Source organism: Rattus norvegicus, chromosome 14 (assembly GCF_036323735.1).
Source record: "Rattus norvegicus strain BN/NHsdMcwi chromosome 14, GRCr8, whole genome shotgun sequence".
NCBI lineage: Eukaryota > Metazoa > Chordata > Mammalia > Rodentia > Muridae > Rattus > Rattus norvegicus.
The window spans coordinates 81,182,026-81,202,198 of record NC_086032.1 but is presented as its reverse complement, the minus strand read 5'-3'; the positions used below and the strand labels follow the sequence as shown (position 1 = coordinate 81,202,198).

The 20,173-nt window shown below is 46.8% G+C and overlaps 1 protein-coding gene and 1 pseudogene across 1 annotated transcript in view; one reads left to right on the top strand and one right to left on the bottom strand.

Moving 5' to 3' along the window:
• Letm1 (leucine zipper and EF-hand containing transmembrane protein 1) overlaps positions 1 to 20,173 on the bottom strand; it is a 39,509-nt gene that overhangs the window by 4,578 nt on the left and 14,758 nt on the right. Inside the window, 7 exon segments of the mRNA NM_001005884.1 lie at positions 467 to 601; positions 1,228 to 1,368; positions 1,756 to 1,887; positions 5,022 to 5,141; positions 12,051 to 12,254; positions 12,888 to 13,025; positions 13,754 to 13,897. Of these exon segments, the coding sequence (NP_001005884.1) occupies positions 467 to 601; positions 1,228 to 1,368; positions 1,756 to 1,887; positions 5,022 to 5,141; positions 12,051 to 12,254; positions 12,888 to 13,025; positions 13,754 to 13,897 (1,014 nt within the window).
• On the top strand, positions 18,054 to 18,542 carry Rpl18-ps12 (ribosomal protein L18, pseudogene 12; annotated as a pseudogene).

The window sequence follows — 20,173 nt, the reverse complement described above, 5'->3', positions numbered from 1 at the left end:
CCTTCTGGGTGGCGTTCAGTAGCTAGGACAGCTGCTGTGAATGTCTGTGTACAGGTGTAAGCAGTTGATCATAGGGCATAAGTCTGCTGTTTCCAAAGAGGTCCAGGCTCTCCACATCCTCACCAACACTGGCTGGAAGGCCACATTTTTCTCTTTTGTAGCACAGGGCACTGAGCCTACGGCCCTGAGCACGCGATGTATGGAGCACTCCATGTAAGCACCATAATGGGATCACCGCCTCAGCCCTATCTTCTGTTTCTAAAAGACTGTTTATGAGTGTGTACAAGGGTGTTTGCCTACATGTATGTCTAGGCACTACGCGTCTGCCTTGTTCCTGAGGAGACAAGAGAACGGGCACTGGTCCTCTGTGTATAACTGAAGTGAGCTGCCATGTGGGTGCTGAGAGTCAAATCTGGGTCTCATGGAAGAGCAGGCAGTGCCCCCCTCTCCTGGTCATGTAGCTCACCTTCAAACCTTCCAGAACAGGTGCTGTATCCTTTAGTATCTCTGAGGGCGGGATCACATCAACCATCTTGGGCTGAAGCTCGGCGCCTGGCCTCCCAGGGACAGTGGCTTCTGCTACTTCTGGCTGGATGTCCTTCTGAAATGAAACAGTACCACACTGTCACCCTGGAACACTCTGCAGTGGTAGGGAGACCGACTGATCACTATCCAGCAACAGTAGCTCCCTCCACCCACGATGAGCCAGCCACCCGAGGCCACCGCAACAGATTCAGTCAGAGCATGTGGCTCCCTCGCTGGGACTGAGACAGGGGGAGGGATGTGCATGAATAACTCAGGCAACTCCAAGGTCCAGTGACACTACAGCTTCAGCTACTGCAGCTTCTGAGACCACGGAAGCCAAGAGTGAGCACAGTCGTGGGGCGTCAGTAACTGGTAGGAAACAACCCTGAGAAGGTGGGTCCTTTGGTCACTTCTGCCTGGTTGCTAGGCTGGCCTGTCCTATGCCAATGGTGCCCAGGGAGTTAGATGTCTCATCCTGTCTTCTACTGCACTGTCCCCAAGAGCTATAGCTCTGCATTCACGCACTCGTGTATCCTTGAACACTTTGTCCCCTGCAAAGACAGACAGGACAGGCCTGAGAGCCACATACACAGCTACAAGACAGGCTCTAAGGAACTTGGCCTGGGACAGCTTTGGGTCCCACAGAGTGTCTGTCAGTCAGTGCAACTGCTCCCCACAGTCTCAGCGGCACAGGCTGCTTACCGCAGTCTCAGCGGCTCTCTTTAGTTCTTCCAGGTGCTCCTGCTGGATGGCGGCCTCTTCCTGCAGTGTGGCCTCCAGCTTCGCCTTGTTGTCTACCTGTTCGCCCTCCACCTCAGCCGCTTTTACCTGAGCCTCCTTTGCCTTCAGAGGAAAGGAGAAAGAAGGTGGTAACTGCAGTGAGCCTGAGGTGCCAGTCCTGCAGTGCCCTTACCTCTCTCTGAGCAATGTTACTACCCAGGCTTCATACAAAACAACAGAGTACACAATGGCATGCTGCCTCGGGGGTTCCAAGACTTCTGAGGGTAAGGCTCCCTACCCATAGAGGACGTTTGAGTTACAGCATAAGAAAAAAGAATGCATCAGTTCAGTTTTGCCACCTTAGCAATGCTGTGCCTGAGACTGTGCTATACAGGGGGCTGGGCAGGGAGACAAGCCAGGGAGCTGATGAAGAGGACAGCTGTGGAGGTGAGCGTTCCATCCCAAACCCACAGAGATGAGAAGTCTAAAGGGTCTTCTGACAAAACATACCACAATTTCTGGAAGGGTCTGCAAGGTGGACTTCAGCTGGTCGGCAGGTGAGAGGGTGTCTGGGAGGTACATGGCCCGGGACAGTATGAGCAATGATGTAGGGATCTCGTGATACAGGTGCAAGTCCAGCCACTGGAAGCAAAGCACAGTCACTGGGCAGGCAGGCTGACCTTGCCTGACCTACAGCCTGAGTGCCTCCCACAGTTTCCCTCTGTAGCTCTGGTTTAGTTGAGAGATGCACAAGCAAACATGACTGGAGCAAACAGGTTCATTAAGTCACTAAAATGCATTTCCCAAAGATATTTCAAAAATATCTTTAAGGTGCTGGAAAGAGCCCTCGCTGCTCCTGCAGAGAACCTGGGTCCAGTTCCTAACACTCACTGGCAGCTCACAACTCTTTCTAACTCCAGTTATGGAGGGCCTGACACCCTCTTCTGGTCTCCATGGGCACTTGCATGCATGAGCTATACAAACATTCATTCAAATACCCATACAAATGAAATAAATATTAAAAATATATCCAATACATATAACATAAAATAGATACATACACACCATTCAGTAAACTGATCATCAGCTCCAGGTACCTTGAGAATGGTCAGTGTGCTTTGAGCTTATAAACAGGCTGGTACAGTGGCCTAGGAATGGTGGTGCGTATCTGAAATTCCTGCCCTAGCTGAGACAGGAGGATCACACAATCTATGGCAGCCTAGGCACTTAAAACATAAAAACACAGGCCTACGGTATGATACACATATATATTACATGGTACCTATTACTATTTGTAACTTTGATGTCTTTATTCATTTACTTCACATCTATTTATTTGGAAGGGGTGTGTCAGCTCATGCCACAGAAGTGCATGAACTGAACTCATAGAATGACATTTGGGAGTCATTCCTCCCCTCTAGTACACGGGTTCTGGAATCGAACTCAGGTTGTCAAATATGGAGGAAAGCACCTTTTCTCAAGGAGCTATTGTACTAGCTTATAAATAAAAATAACTTTAGAAATGCTGAGGCAGAAGGATACCCAGAAATTTGAGGCCAGCCTGGGCCATATAGTATGAGATCTTGCCTAAAAAATGTTCCTGCTTTCTTTTTTAAATTTTGAGGGCAGGCTGGATGTGGCATCTTATGCCTTTGACCCCAGCACTTTAGGAGGCCGGGTAGAGGTGAATTCAAGACTGGTCTAGTCCACACAGCAAGCTCTTAGGACAGCCATGGCTACACAGTGAGACCTGGTTTCATACAACAGAAACAAAAGCTTTAGAGGGCAGAGAGACTCAATGGCAAAGTGCTTCCCTAGCACATGTGCAGCCTTTGGCTGAACCTCCAACACTATGTAAAAACAAACCGAAGGCTAATAAGATAGACATCCCACTCCCACACCCACGGCAAGGCAGGGTTTCTCTATGTAGCCCTGGCTGCCCTGGAACTTACTCTGTAGAACTGAGTGAACTGGCCTTTAACTGAGCCTGCCTTAAATCAGCCCACCTCTGCCTCTGCCTCCTGAGTGCTGGGACTAAAGGCAGAACCATATCTGGGTTCATACATTTGTTCACAGACTTTATAACTTGAGATTGAACTCTAAGTCCCAAAGGTGGCAGGAGTGGACAGATTTCTGCAGTTGTCGTCTGACTTCCACACAAGAACATAAAATGAGTTCACACTTCTGTGCAGGTCTGCATGGGCTCATGCCTATCAGGGTACTTCACTCACAACAAGACAACCTCTCATGTGGACAGAAAAGCTGTTAGGTCTTATTCACATACAGGGCAACAAATGATAAGAGGGGCCAGAGAAACAGCTCAGCTGTTTGTTCTGGTAGAGGACCTAGGTTCTGCTCCCTGCACCCACATGGATGGTTAGTTACAACTGTCTGTAACTCTAGTTCCAGGGGACCCAACACATTCTCTTGACTTCCAAGGGCAGGGGAATGCATGTGACGAATAATCATAGATGCAGACAAAACAGTCACATGAATAATAATAATAATAATAATAATAATAATAATAATAATAACAACAACAATAGATAGATAGATAGATAGATAGATAGATAGATAGATAGATAGATAGATAGATAATGAGAGAGGATGCATCTAACCCTTGAGGCCACAAGGACTGGGGCGGTCAGGAGGAGGGGTGCAGGGACATCCTCTTGAAGGTGGGGAAGGGGAGGAGGTATGGAATAGGAGTGGTGGTAGTAGTGGGGGTGGACCAGGAGGGAAATGAAGACTGGACTATAAAGAAGGATTAAAGAATAAAAAAACAAAACAAAACAAAAACAAGTCTGAGAATAAAGCACCTTTGAACCTTTGATATTAAAAACAAAGGAAAAAAGGAGCCAAGTGTAATGACACTTTTTTAATCCCAGCAGGCAGGAGGCAGAGACAGGTGGATCTTTGAGTTCAAGGGCAGCCTGATCTACAGATAAGAGTTCCAGAACAGCCATGTCTACACGGAGAAATCTTGTCTCGTAAAACCAAAAATAAAGAGGAATGCTTAGGATGTGTGAAAGGCTGAGCAGCAGCAGAGGGCAGGCAGAGGCAAGCGTTGCCTGCGACCTTGGATCCCACTCACCAACAAGAACAGCCTTCGTGCTGTGTGCTGAGAACCCACGTCTTACATGTCTGATGGTGCTGGGTGCTGGTCGTACACCCCTTTAATCCCAGCACTCAGGAGGCAGAGGCAGGTGGACCAAGTCCAGCCTGGTTTATAGAGCAAGTTCCAGGACAGCCAGGACTACAAAGAGAAACCCTTCTCAAAAAAACAAAAACAAAAGAAAAAACAAAACAGAACAAAATCATGTTTTCTTGCTCTTGATTATCTTACCTTTACATGTTGAGTGCCAGGACTACAGACGTGTACGACCTCACTAATACAGCACTGGAGAACCAGCCCAGAGCCTGTGCATGCTAAGCAGGTAGTCTATCAGTTTGGCTATTTCCTTCACTCTGTCTGTCTGTCTGTTCTAGGACAGGGTCTTACTCTGTAACTCAGGCTGGCCTCAAATTCTGATCCTTCTGTCTCCAAGTGTGCCACCACCTTTAGGTTTGTGTGCATGTGTGCGCTCCACTCCTGTGCTGTGTTGAGGATGGAATTCTGGGCATTTGTGCCAGATATGCATTCACTTGGACCATCCCAAACAAACAAACAAACAAACAAATGCACACTTGTGCTGTCTGGAGCAGGGGTAGATAATTCCCAGTAGAGGGAAAAGCTATGAACCTGCCCCAGCCAGCCAATGAGGCCACCCACATACCTGTTTCAGCTGGCCCTTCAGACGGTCTTCTGTGACACCAAGTGCTCGCATGCCCCGTGCTCGACACGCTGCCTGCAATTCCTTCACAGTCAGACTGTCTACCCCTTCCTCAGAAATCAGCTGGAAGAGAAAGTAAGCCAATTATTGCCTTTCAAGATCATCCCAGATCTATGACATTAATGTTAATGCAACTGGGGGAAAACTATTGAATTAGAAACCATTTTCCTGGCTGGAGAGATGGCTTATTAATTAAGAGCACGTGTTGCTCTTGCAGAGGCCCTGGATTTAGTTCTCAGCACTCACGTGGTAGTTCACGACCATCTGTAACTAACGTTTCAGGTGGTCTGATGCCCTCTTCTGACCTCCGTGGGCACCAGGCACTAATGTGGTGCTTATGTAGGCCAAACACTCATATACATACAATTTTAAAAATGAAGGGGGGAAGGAGAAGAAAGGGGAGAAAGGAGAAGCAGTAGCAGCAGGAGCCATTTTCCTGATATGTTTTGCTGAGGTATAGCTCAGTGCCTTGAGATTTAAGGGTCTATCCCTGGCACCAGAAGAGAGAGAGAACATTAAAAAAAAGACAAAATAGTGCCATCAGTGCAGGTTCTGAGTGTCAAGTGAGTGAAGCCATCCAGAGAATGAAAGGACCTAGAAGGCACACAATGACTAGACTTAACCCCAGGATGTCAAAAGGGCCACCTCCACGTATGTACCTCCTAGAGAAGATGCCAGGGAGGACCTACTTCTTCCTGTGCTAGAACTCTGTCCTGCCAGCAGAACCAGCGCAGCACTGTCTGGTCATGACCTGCCACAGAATGTTCAGTATAGTGACAATTCTTGAATTTTGGTTTCTTTAAAAACAAAAACAAAAACGCAGAGATATTTTAAGAATGTTTTCATTTTACCCCAGGTGTGGGTGTGTGGCTGCTCAGACTGCCCACAGCAGCTGACTGTGCTTCGCCCCGTGCTCTAGCAGGGCTGTGATTCTGCTGGCTGCAGGGTTTCTGAGACTGTGTGATGTTTAGAAGCCTGGGGACTCTTGAGAGGGTACATAAATGGTAGAGCCCTGAGAGTTGAGGGGTTGTTGTTAGTCATGGTTTGTTAAGTAGTGGTGTGCAAAAGAGAAACAACAAGAACAAATTAGATATTCTGATGGTGAAGATCAAACTTGTCCCAAGAAACTTGATGCCCCTAATCAGCTGGAGTGTTCTAATGCTATCGTCCCCTTTCCAATCTCTGAGTTTATTCAGAGATCTTTCCTTTCCTCTCTATCTTTTTCTCTCCTACCTAATGTTAAGAGGTTGAAAGGGTGGAAGAAAGAGCTGGCTGCAGTTCAGTGTTCAGTGTTGAGGGAGAAAGGCCCAATACTGAGAACACCTCGGCCTCATACCCAGAGGGGCTTCCTCTGCTTCAGTCTGTAGTTCGCAGGTCATCGAGACCCTGATTTGGAATACAGGAGACCTGGAGACCCAGAGGGAGCAATAGTCTAAGAGAGCAGAAACGAGGCAAACACTAGGGTGCCACCTTGTGCTTGGCGACTCCTGAGCCCTCCATGCCTACAACTGCACACTGTGCTGCTGACTGCACCACTGCTCTGCTTTTGAATGAAACTTTGAGATATTCACAGACACACACACACACACACACACACAGGCAGGACAGAGCCATGTCCCCTGAGTGAGGACCCCTTTTGCTGTCTTTTGTACACACCAAGACTTCCATGGCTGTCACTTGTTAAAGAAAGTCAAACATGTGGAAACACACAGAAATCACACGGGAAGAACCTATGGAGTCTCTAAGGACACCCAAGGTGGCTCTCAACTAATGGGCAATCTCCACAGGCGGGGTGGATTATTCCGCTCACCTATTTTCCCAATAAGATGGGGCCATTTCCAGTTTATGTATGATGCAAAAGTTATTTTTGGTTGGTTTTCTCGTCCGTTCCCTCTGGCTTCTACAGCATTGTCTGGGAATATGGTGTATACTTATCACAACTTACACACTGGAGCCGTGGGCAGATGCTTACCTTCCTTAACCTTCTCCCATTCCTGATCTGGTCATCTCATCTATCTCCTCTTCTCTTAGAGGACCACATCACAAGTGCTGCACACTCCAGCTCACTAGAAAGTAGTAGGGACGGCTTGCAGAGGGTTGGTCTGATGCTGCTTGTTTTCTAATGCTAAAAATTGGCTCTCCAGACCCGCCTGCCTTTGACGGTGATGGTGACAAGCGGCCTCACAGGATGCTATGTAAACCTTGCTCCCAGTTTAACTGGTCAATAAAAGGCCAGAGCCTGTGTTTGGGCAGGAGAGGGGGAAGGTAGGACTTAAGGATTGAGTGAGAAGGGTTGGGGATTTAGCTCAGTGGTAGAGCGCTTGCCTAGCAAGCGCAAGGCCCTAGGTTCGGTCCCCAGCTCTGAAAAAAAGAAAAAAAAAAAGAAAAAAAATTTAAAAAGGATTGAGTGAGAGGGTTACAGGGAGAGAGAAAGAGAATAAAGGACACGGAGGTGGAGGAGACAGACCATGAGCACATGGCCAGGAGAAACAGCAATTAACAAGGGACAGCATGGCTGGAAAGTAAGTCAAAATAGCTCCTACCCGATCCAGGCTACAGCTTGTAAATAAAATACCTAGATTGTGTGTCTTGTTTATAGGCTAGATAGGATGATTAATTTCATTTACAAAGGTTAGCCACACTCAAAGTCCTGCCGCCTTCTGATACTCCAAAGTCTCATCTTGTACTCTATAAAGATTTTGGGTGGAAAACACCTTTGGCAGTTTGTGTGTCTAGTGTTGTACGTACAAATGTACCTTTGTTTGTACATGTGTGTGCCTGTGGATTTAGAGGCCAGAATTATGTATGGGGTGTCTCTCCTTGATCACTCTGTTTCTTTGGGGACCAGAATCTCGTCAATTAGCTAGGTTGCCTGGCAATAAGCTTCAGGGAGCCACTTGTCTGTGCCTGTCCCAGTGCTGGGCTTATAGGCTCAGGCCACTGTGCCAAGCTTTTCCTGTGAGCTCTGGGGATCTGAATGCAGCCTTCGTGCTTGTATGGCAGGCATGCCTCTGGCCTGTCTCTGGTATTCTTCAAGGAATCTGTGACAACTCTTATGCTCTTTCACTTGAGTTGTCTTGGCTGTTCCTTATTCCTTTTCTTTTGCTTTACTGTATTGTTTGAGACAGGATTTCTCCATGTAGCCCTGGCTATCCTGGAACTCACTCTGTAGACCAGGCTGGCCTCAAACTCAGAGTTCCACTTGCCTCTATACCTCCTGAGCATTGGGATAAAAGGCGTGCATCACTACCACCCAGCTTACTCTGCCTCTGTCACAAAATGCATTTGTGACATTATGAATTATAAATTAATTTGGGGAGTTTAAGGCCATTTGTCTTCCAGGTTCTTGTGGTCCTGGCCACCCTGTTTCTCCATTCCTCTGATCCTTTTAACATAAACGTTGGACACTGTGCTGTGAACAGACTGTAGGGCTGTTCATTGTTCACTGGCTTCTGCCTGCCACTGCCACAGGCAGCTCCTGCCATTGTCCCATCCTCTGCTGCTGCTGCGCCCTACGGCCAGGCCTCCTGTGTGGCTCTAACTCTTTGTGTGACTCTTTAAATCCCTGTGCACCTGAAGATATGCTCATTTAGTTCAGTTGTAAAGTGCGTTTAAACATCGATATAATGGCTGCTTCAAGGTTTCTAGCAAAGGCTGGGGCAGTGGTGTGTGCTTGTGGTTATAGAAATCTGAGGCAAGAGTTTAATGTTGGCTTGAACAGCAAAGCTAGACTACTACCTCAAAACAGAGAACAAAACCTCTCCAGTTTCCCTACCTACCTCTCAGTCCTGGCGTCTCTCCGCTCATTGTCCTTCTCTACCTATGCACCTCCTCCTGGCTCTCAGTATGACAAGTGATTTTTATTCCTCCCTTTCTTCCTTTTCAACTTTAAAAGAATTATTTATTTTATGTGTATGGGTGTTGTGCCTGCATATGTATGTGCACCACATGTGTGCCTGGTGCCCAAAGAGGTCAGAAGAAGGTACTGGAAATCTCCTGGAGCTGGTGGCCCATGCCTTTAATTCTGGTAGGCAGAGGCAGGTGAATCTCTATGTTTGAGACCAATCTGGTCAGGGCTATACAGAGAAAGCCTGTCTCCAAAACAAACAAACAAACAAGCCAAACTAAACCAACAAAACAAAACAAAAAAACAGAAAAAAAAAAGAAAGAAAAGAAAATGTCCTGAAATTGGAGCTACAGACTATTGTGACTTACCATGTGAGTGCTGGGAATGAGACCCACAGTCACTGTACAGTCAGCAGTTGTCTTACCCGTGGTCATTTCTCTGCCCTGACAGGTGTCTGCAATCAAACCTAGACACATGGGTGCACAGCAGAAGAACCTAGACACATGGGCGCACAGCAGAAGAACCTAGACACATGGGTGCACAGCAGAAGACTTTGATGGACTTCTGCTTTCAGCCTCAATGGCTTCCTCTGACACTGACACTGTGGGGTGTGGTACCACTTTTACAGATGTTGCGCTGGGGTGGATACCACTTTTACAGATGCTGCAGTTATGATTTTGCAGCTAACAGCCATAGTCACTCTGTTGTCTGGTTTTCTCAAACAAACACAAAACTTGATCTCTCTGTTTCACATCCTACAGTTAAAACCATCCCGGGCTGCTTCTCCACAGGGAACAGGGACATAACACCAGTTCCTCGTGCTCTCTGTTCCACTGCTCATCAAGGTTCCACGTGGCTCAACTGCTACAAGTCACAGAGGTGTCTCTCCACATTGCTACTTGGTCCTACCCACGAGCTACGGTTTTGCACGGGCTGACACCCGAAGGTAAACAGAGGACTAGCATGACTACAGGATCATCTGCACCCCCTTCCCACTTCTGCAGCCATCTTGGCTGCCAGGGCACAAGGTCCTTGTTATTGTTACTGCTTCCCACATAGCGCCCAGTGACATCTCAGGTCTCTGCTGCCCCCATCTGACACTTGTCCCTAGTGACCCTTACTACCTGCTGAGGACAGAAGTCAGCTCTTTGCTAGCTTCCTCCTTGCTAGCTCCCTGACACTTCCCTGCATAAGGCCATCCTGGCAAGGGTGGAGGTGGCTAACCCTGGGCTGCTCACAGAGTGAGTCTGTCCTGAAAGAAGAGTTCCGGTCAATACAGTCTGTTCTTGTGTGTCAGAAAAATAAATAAGCAAACAAAACCAAGACACAGCAAAGACAAGGACCCCAGATGCTCTGATCTCTGATACTGAATGTGAACTATGATTAATATATTTGGGAAAGGGGGGGAAAATATATTTGGGAAAGAAAAATAAGGGCCAGGTACAGTGATACATGCCTTTAATCTCAGCACCTGATAGGGAGGGAGAGCCAGGTAGATCTCTGTGAATTAAAGGCCGGCCTGGTCTACAGAGCGAGTTTTGAAGTCAGCCTGGTATACAGAGTGAGTTCCAGTACAGCCAGGGCTAAGTAGAGAGTGTTTGTCTGTCTTTAGGCAGACAGATGGGACAGGACAGGAAGGAAGGGGAGGGAAGAGAAGAAAAATTAGAAAGGAACGCAAGCAGACAAGCCAGGTCTAGTAGTCCACCAATGAATCCCATGATTTGGGAGGCAGAGGCAGGAAGATTAAGAGTTTGAGGTTGGGCTGATAACTGAGACTCTGTCCAAAATAAAAAGCAAAGAAAGTGTGCGGGGCTAAGTGTGCTGGGACATGCCTGCTGTCTGTCCTAGCTCCTAGCTCTTAGGAGGTGGAAGCAAGAGGAACAAGAGCTGAAGGCCAGGTTAGCAGAATGGCACTCCCTACCACGTTAGTGACCCAAGTGTGACTCCTGAGACCAACATGCTAGAACTAAAAAACAAACTCAAGCAAATATAGCTGACTACACAATACAATGTGTGATGTCCACACCTACATGTACACACACAGACACACTAAACAAACAATGTTTAAAAAATTGTTTTAAAAGAGTTAAATGCTAATCTTGACTACATAGTGAACTGCCGCCTGGGTTCCTGATACCCAGACTTGGAAGACAGAGGACTCCTCAAAGCACTGGCTTGGAAATCAGCCATGGGGGTGAATTATGGATTTGATTAGAGGACTCTGCTGTATTGAACAAGATGGAGGAACAATCAAGGATGATTCCCAACATTTTCCTTGGGCTTCCAGATGCATGTGAACCCTCTCAAACATTCACCCTTCCCAGACCCATGCACACATAAATGCTACACGTGCACACATAAATTACTACATGTGCCTACACATGCACACATAAATGCTACACACGCACATGAAAAATGGAAAAAGAAAAATGTAAAAAAGAAAATAGAGTGGGCTGGAGAGGCATCTCAGCGGGTAAGAAAGAGTTCCACTGCTCCAGTGTCCCATCCCATGCCCTCTTCTGATCTCTGGGGGCACCAGCACACCAGGGTACACATAGACAAGTGCAGATGGAATACTCATGCATGTAAACTGAATGTAACCTAAAAGGAAAGGAGGGTTGAGGGTCTAACTCAGGAATCAGGTGCTCACATAGCACGTGAGGCTTGGGTTCAACCCCAAGGACCGCTCTCCCAAGCCAAACCAAACCAAACCAAACCAAAACTGAGGTCTGGTGGTTTATGCTTGTAATGCCAGCACTCAAGAGCGTGTGGCAGGAGGATCACCACAAATGTGAGGCTAGCCTGGGTTATTTAGTGAGTTCTAGGCCAGCCTGAGCTATATAAGAAAAAGGAATGATGGGTTGGGGATTTAGCTCAGGGGTAGAGCGCTTGCCTAGCAAGCGTAAGGCCCTGGGTTAGGTCCCAGCTCCAAAAAAAAAAAAAAAAAAAAAAAAGAAAGAAAAAAAAAAAGGAATGACAAGAAAATGTGAAATAAAAATGAGAAGACAGAGCATTGTAGACAGGAAAGGTAAGGAAGACACCAGGGCAAGACACAAAGACAAGAAGCTATCTCCCAGTGGCCAGAACAGTACCCTACAACAAAGGTGACCTTTGGCCCAGCTCACCTTATCATCAGCCTTTATGGACCTCAGCCGCATGGTGAGCTGGAAACGCAAGAAGTTGTTGGTACCAATGGACTGAAGCTCCAGCAGCTTGCACAGTGCTACCAGTTGAGGCCTCGTTAGGTTATCCAGGGTCAGTTCATCCTCAAATAATTTGGAAAAACGCATGATTTCTTCATTGCTGGGTCTCTCCCCTGTCTCCCGGATCTGCAGAAGTAATCCCAAGTATTATTCAGTAGGTCCAAACTGTGCATTCTCCTGTTCCCACAGCTAACCTCTGGTACCAGCTGGAAGGATCCAAGAGAGAATGGATGCAGAGTCCTAGAGCACCTACCTCTCACCAAGCTCTCCTGGGGGCTATCATACCTCAGGCAGCCGAGGCCTGGGCTGGCATCTACTAGAGAGGATCAACACCAGCAACACCATCCAGGCTGCTGTCTCCCAAGAGCCTGGAGTGCCACTGTGGGATCAGCTCTGTGGTTCTTTTTCCATCAGGGCGTGTGGCAGTGCCCTGAGCTCTCACACCACACTCCTGTTTCTCACGGGCAGGAAGAGGCCATATTTGTATATACGTACAGCTCCTCTAAGAGGGACTGAGCCTAGAGAGTAGGAAGCTAGCGTAAGCTCTCCTCTTGGAGCTTAAGTCGGCTGAGGAGGAAGAGGAGGAGGAAGAGGAAAAGAAGGAGGAAGAGGATGGAGGAGGAAGGAAGAAGGAGGAAGGAAGAAGAGAAACGGCAGCAGAGGCAGCAGCAGTAGGAAAGGAAGGAAAGGAAGAGGGAAGAATGCCAGCCTCACAGTGCTTGGCAATCCAATCACCCTCCGACGGGGGAAGTGCTGCACCTTCTGGAAAAAGGCAGAGAAATCCTTGGTGGCATTCCCTTTGGCTGCCTTGTTCTTCAGGGCCATTTCCTCTATGGTGTCTTGGAGAAACTTGGCTAGCTCCAGCTTCACCCTAAGCTCCTTCTTCAGCCTTTCCTCCTACGAGAGCAAAGTGAAGGTTACACTCCAGTCCTACTCTGACCCTCTGCCCTCCACCACTACCTGTCTCTACAAAGTAGTCTCGAGCCTGCTCGTACTGGTGCCCACTGCAAGACATGTCTCCCACATCCCAGACGCTTCAAGGAACAAAATTTAAGTATAATATACTCAAACTATTTCATGGTTCTAAAAAAAAGTCTGTGTGAATCCCTACCCCTGCCTCAATAGCAGAGGTTGGTAAACTTCTTCATAAGAGGCCAGACAGTGAGGTTTTGGGGCTCTGGGGTCCTTTGGTCTGATACAATCACTCGACTCAGCTGGTGCTTCACAGAAGAACCAGTTGGCACATTTGAAACAGTGTGTGGAGGTCTGGATGGAATTTTAGGCCCATATTCTTTCTATATGTTAGTGTGTGTGTGCATGTGTTTTGACTTATGTGAGTGTGGACACTGGATGTGATCAAAGGACACCTTGGTCCTTACCATCTACCTGTTTGAGACAGGGTTTCTTCTTTGTTGTTTGTGACTAGCTGGCACACCATCTTTGGGACTGTCCTGTCCCCACCTTACATTTTGCCACAGGAGCACCGAGGTTACTGATCACTACCCTGCTTGGTTTTCACATAGTTGCTGAGGCTTAAGCTCAAGATGTGTGCTTTCTTTACCCGCTTTGCTATCTCCCCAGTCCTCAGACTCATTCAAATGTACTCAAAGTCCCAATGCCCTTACCTTGATAGACTGGGTCTCAAATGTGGAGGGCAGCATATTGGGGAAGAGCTTCACAACTACAGGCAGCAGGAATTCCATGAAGGGTACCACCACGAACACCAGGAAGGGTACTAGACGGAAGAGGTCTGCACAAATCCGGAGAAACTGCAAAAATGTGGGTACATGAGCAGGGGCAGAGCAGAGCAGGAGTATCTCTCCCACCCTCCCGCAAACTGAAGAGAACTCTTGGCAGACACCTTCAGAAACCCATTTCTCTCTCAGAGTCTAAACTGCATGCTAATGCCCTTCAATAAAAAGGGATTAGGTGCTAACCCACAGGTCACCAGATGCACAGGGCATATGCAGAAATAAACAAGACAGGCTCAAAAGAGGACAATTTAGACCAGATATAATCTGTAAAAGATGCCTTGGACACTCCCTGCAAGTAGGGGGCCTGGGAAATCCTTCAAATGAGATTATACTTTTCCATAGTGGAGTCTATTACAGGTCAGGGTCTGGACAGTTTCTTAGATGCCCTAACATCTTAGCAAGTACTTGCTTGTTTTTAATGGTCCCAATCTCTATGTATATTCTTATTTATTTATGTATGAATGTTTTGCTCGTATGTATGTAGGCAGGTACACCATGTGTGTACCTGGTGCACAGAGAGGTCAGAAGAGGGTGTCTAAGTGGAGGTCGACGGATGTGAGCCAGGTGCCGAGACTGAACACAGGTTCTCTGAAAGATCAACAAGTGTTCTAAGCCACTGAGTCATCTCTCCAGCCCCATGATCTCATCGTCCTTAGCGCTAACTTCTTACTGACTTTTCTGGCCCAAGTGCAAGTTTTTCAAGTCTTTTTACTCAGTTCTCTGCTCCTGATCCTCATTATAAATCTGGTAAAAACATCCAGGAATAACCATTCCACAGCCTGACTATTTTTTTCTTGAAATTTCCACCGCTAAATTCGTCTGTCACTTTTAAACTCAAACTCCCACAAAGTTTGAAGACGCAGATGAAATTTAGACAAGTTCTTTGCTAGAATATAACATGGGTGGCCTCTAGTTTATTCTCAATCAAGTCCTGTTTCCAACTGAAAATTAATGTCAATGGTGTGTGTGCACTCGCATGTGTATTTGCATGTATGCTGGCCCATAGTTGAATTGGGGGTCATTCATTATTGCTCTCCATCTAATATGTGAAGGGCCTGACTATCTCTGAACCCGGAGCTTGTGTTTTAGCTATGCTGGCTCACCAGTGATCTGCAGGTCCTGTCTGTCCCCCAACCCCAGAGTTTGGTTACAGAGAAGTGCCACCGAGCCTAGCTAGTCCAGTGCAGGTGTCAGGAATCTGAGCTGCCTCAGGCTTTACGGCAAATGCTTTAGCCCTGACTTTACTGGCCATAGTTCTCAGAATTTTGGTCTTCTGAGCTCTTGACAGAATCACTCATTAAGCTCTGTCCAAATTCTTCCTTATACCAGTTCCAAAGGCTTAAGAACCACAGGGTCAGGATTAATAATATATGACTATTTCTGGTATCAATTTTCTGTATAAATAAATTTTCTTTTATTTTTTAAAAAGATTTTATTTTTTACTTATTTTTATGCATGAACATATTGTCGCTGTCTTCAGACACACCAGAGGAGGGCATCAGATCCCATTACAGATGGTTGTGAGCCACCATGTGGTTGCTGGGGATTGAACTCAGGGCCTCTGGAAGAGCAGCCAGCTCTCTTAAAGGCTGAGCCACCTCCCCAGCCCATAAATAAATTTTCTTATAACTGTGACTAAAACGCCTGAGAGAACAAGTTAACAGAAGGAAGGATTTATCGTTGCTCATGGTTTCAGAGGTTTCATCCATCGTGGCAGCATGGATTGGCAGAGCAGGGAAGCTCACACCAAGGTAACCAGGAGACAACAACAAAGGGCCAGAATAGGACAGAGCCACCGAGGGCCACCTCCAGTGATTTACTTCACTCCTCCACCTAGGGCTAGAGTCACTAGATCACAGCCCCAGTAATCTAGTCATTTCTCAGGGATCTACCCGCGGGATTTAAATATTTAAAGCACAGACCCTGTGGCTTGGGAATGTGACTTAGTAGAAGAGCATCTGTCTGTCACACACAAAACCCTAGGCTTGATCCCCACACCATGAAAAATACAATAAAAGGACTCCTTGAGTGTGCAGAATCATAAAAAGCAGAGTTACACTGGGCACTGCTGGTACAGGCCTTTAATTCTAGCATTTGGGAGCCAGAGGCAGGTGGATGTCCAAGTTCTAGGCCGGCTTGGTCTACAGAGTGAGTTCCAGGACAGCCCCGACTACATAGAGAAACCTTGTCTTGAAAAACCAAAAAGAAAAAAACAAAACAACAAAAGCAGAATTACGACTCCTTGTCTTTGGTACCTTAATCACTCTACGGGTATCTTTAAAACAGAGGGTGACATTGTCAGGTACAGTGGTAGCACACAGCTATACTCCTTACACTTAGAAATCTGAGACAGGATTTCAAATTCAGTCTGGGCTACATACACAGTAAGACACTGAACCCCCCCCAAAAAATAAATAAAACAAAAACAAAACAAAAAAACCAAAAAAATACCCAAAAAATTAGACATCATAAAAATGTATACCTGAAAAACTTTTTACACTTATTTATTTTTATGCGTATGGGTGCTTTGCCTGTGTGCATGTGTGTGTACCTGGTGCCAATGGAGGCCAGGAGGGTGTCAGATGCCCTGGGACCAGACTACAGGTGACTGTGAACCACTATGTGGGTGCTAGAGCCAAACTCAGGTCCTCTGAGCCATCTCCAGCCTGGAAATAATCAATTTTTGCTTTTATATACAATAATAATGATAATGATAAGTTGACTATGTTTTTGATTGAGTACTGAAGAGGCTAAACAAGACTGAATTCCAGGCCAACCTCAGCTACCTCTATCTCAAAAATAAACTGGAAGGGTTGGGGCTGGAGCTAAAGAAATGACTCACTGATAAATCCATTTACCACTCTTATAGAATACCCAATTTTGATTCCTACCACTCACAGGTGGACCACAACCATTTGCACCTTCAGTTCCGGGGAATCGGTACCTTCTGATTTTTGTGGGCTCTTGCACACACATGGTATATATAATACACATAAAAAAATATATATTGCTTTCTTTTTTCTATGATTTATTTTTATTTTATGTGCACTGGTGTTTTGACTGCACATGTCTATGTGAGGGTGTCAGATCCCCTGGAATTGGAGTTACAATGGACAGTTGTGAGCTGGAAATTGAACCTGGGCCTTTTGGTAGAGCAGCCAGCGCTCTTAACTGCTGAGCCATCTCTCCAGCCCCAAAATACATATATTTTAAAAATCAATTAAAAGAATAAAATTTCAGGGCTGGAGAGATGGCTCAGTGGTTAAGAGCACCCGACTGCTCTTCCAGAGGTCATGAGTTCAATTCCCAGCAACCACATGGTGGCTCACAACCATCTGTAAAGAGATCCGATGCCCTCTTCTGGTGTGTCTGAAGACAGCTACAGTGTACTTACATATAATAAATAAATAAATCTTTAAAAAAAAAAAGAATAAAATTTCATAGAAACCTCATCTTAAAAAACAAAACAAACAAACAAACAAACAAACAAGGGAAAATAAATTTGGGTTGGGGAGCCAGGCGTAGTGACAGTATGGCATTTGGGAAAGACAAGCAAGAGGACTGTGAGTTCAAAACCAGCCTGGGTTATATAGTAATAACTTGTCTTTAAAAAAAAAGAGTAATGGTGCAGCCTTTTGTCCCATCACTTGATAGGCAGAGACAGGTGGATCACAGATGGATCACTATGAGTTCAAGGCCACTCTGGTCTACATATCAAGTTTCAGGACAGCATTGGCTACATAGTAAAACCCTGCCTATGGGAGAAAAAAGGTAAACAGGGCTAGGCTAGTGAGATAGCTCACTAATTATGAATACTTGCTGCTCTTGTAGAGGACCCAAGTTCAATTCCCAGCATCCACAGGACAGCTTATAACTATCTGTAATTCCAGTCTTAAGAGATCTGATGCCCTCTTCTGGACTCTGAGGATACCAGGCTCGCGTGCGTGCACGCGTGCGTGCGCGCGCACACACACACACACACACACACACACACACACACACACACACACACATACACATACCTACACACATATAGGTAGGCAGGCAAAGCACTCATACACATAAAACAAAAATAAATATTTTCTAAACATTCACACACATTTGATATTGTTTAAAAAACGTGACCCCTTTCTGGACCTGGCTGAGCAGGAGGCACCATCAGGAGTGATGACATTTGCCACAAGGACTGGACCTTTCGGCGCAAGGAGCCCAAGAGCCAGGAGACCTGCGTGTGGCTGCCAGTCAAGCTGTGCAGGTTTCTGGTCAGACGACCAACTCCACCTTCAATCAGGTTGTGCTGAAAAGGTTATTTATGAGACGCGCTAACTGGCCACCTCTGTCCCTGTCCCGGATGATCTGATAGCCAAAGATGATGTGCGGATTCTGGAAGTGCCCAAGCTGAAGGTGTGTGCACTGTGGGTGAGCATCCAGGCCCAAAGAGATCCTCAAGGCTGGAGGAAACATCCTAACCTTCAACCAGCAGGCCCTGGGCTGAGGCGCTGTGCCCCTGTCTGGTTCTCCGAAGGGTCATGAGGTGTATCAATACTTTGGCAAGGCCCCAGGAATTCCAAACAGCCACACTAAACCCCATGTCCATTCCAAGGGTCGGAGGTTCCATCATGCCAGAGGCTGAAGGGCCAGCTGAGGCTACAAAAACTAACCCTGGATCTTACTGTTAATAAAAAAAGCTTTGGATGTTGGAAAAAAAATGTGACCCTAGTACATCAATGTATAGATGCACTCCAATGCAAAGCAAATAAGCTAATTTTCTGTGTATGCCAGGAAAGGGCCTAAGGCCTCTTGTATATACATTAAACAAGTGCTTTACCACTAACACACTCAGCCCACCAAGCTAGCTGTTTACTGGCATGCAAAGTGCCAGTGGACAAGTGACCTGAGCTGTCAGGACTGAGAAACCAAAGTCATACACATGCACATGCTCACAGTTATTTATCTGTGTATGTGTCTGTGAAAATGTACATGTGAGTGAGTGCAGGCTTCTAGAGAGGCCAGAAGTGGGTGTAGGTTCCCTGGAGCAGGAGTTACAAGTGTGTGCATCTCACTGTGTGCCCTCACTGGCCCGGAACTCATTATGTAGACAGGGTTGGCCTTGAACTCACTGAGCCTTCTGTCCCTGACGCCCAAGGACTGACATTAAAGGTATGTATACTACCACACCTGGACTACCACTTTCATTTACACTGGTTCAGTAGGCTTCTGCAAGTGCCAACCAGGCTATAATACATACACTAGCATGGGTGCACTGCCAATGAAGGGTCCTCAGCCTGCCTACTGCAGGTGATAGAGTAGGTTTCTGAACAGCACAAAAACACACCAGGATCTAACATGGGGCAACTGGGCTGAGAAAGTCAGGTCAGGCCAAGGCTGGAGCATGTGGGCAGACTGCTGCTCAGAGGTTGCCCTCATCTGGGAAGAGCACTCCTCCCCCAGTACATATCTTACTTCTTTAAAAGGACTGCTGCTCCTGGGACATAGAGACAGGTGGCCCTCTGCTCACAATGCAGGGCAAGAAGGGTAGGGAGTATGGGTTCTATTTCAGAGTCTGGGCGGCTGCTAGGCACCCTAGAAGAACACAGGTTCTGAGGGCTACCACAGCTTGGGCCTGAGCACCTGCAAGGGTTGTCGGTTGTGCTGAGCTGACAGCAGCAGAGGCTTCCCAGAGATAGACAAGAGTGGGTAGGGGAGGACCAGAGCTTGCTCTGGACACGGATTCTGACCTTGAGACTGCACACAGAAAGCTAGCAAGGGCACAGAGAGCAGTGAGCATGGCGGGAACAGAAGCCCAGGCTGGGTGGACGTCAGCTGTAGATGGGGTTTCTGTGTCCTACGAGGGGAGGCAATGCTATCTGGGCCAAATGCCTTGTGATGTCCACCTGCTTGAGCAGCAGGCAAATGTTAAATAAGCCCCCAAAGGCACTGGTGTTCTGGACACAGCTAGTATTCACCACCAAGCAGTGGTGCGCTCAGGGTACAAGGTGAGGTCCTAGACCAGGAAAAGATGATCAGTGGGAAAGCTGGAAAACTGAATCAAGTCTGGAATTTAGCAGAGTAGGAAGCTAAGCGTGACCATTATGAAACATTAGGGGACTGAGGTGAGGGATCCAAGCACAGCACCATCCCTAAGGTTTCTCTATAAATCTAAAGTTATCTTGTTGGAGTGATGTTTTTGTACCCTGTGTGAAGATGTGACTCTGTCCTTCCTTGTCTGCCTAAGGCACCTTCTGATCGGCTAAAATAAAAACTCTACCTAATAGCAAGGTGGGACTTCCA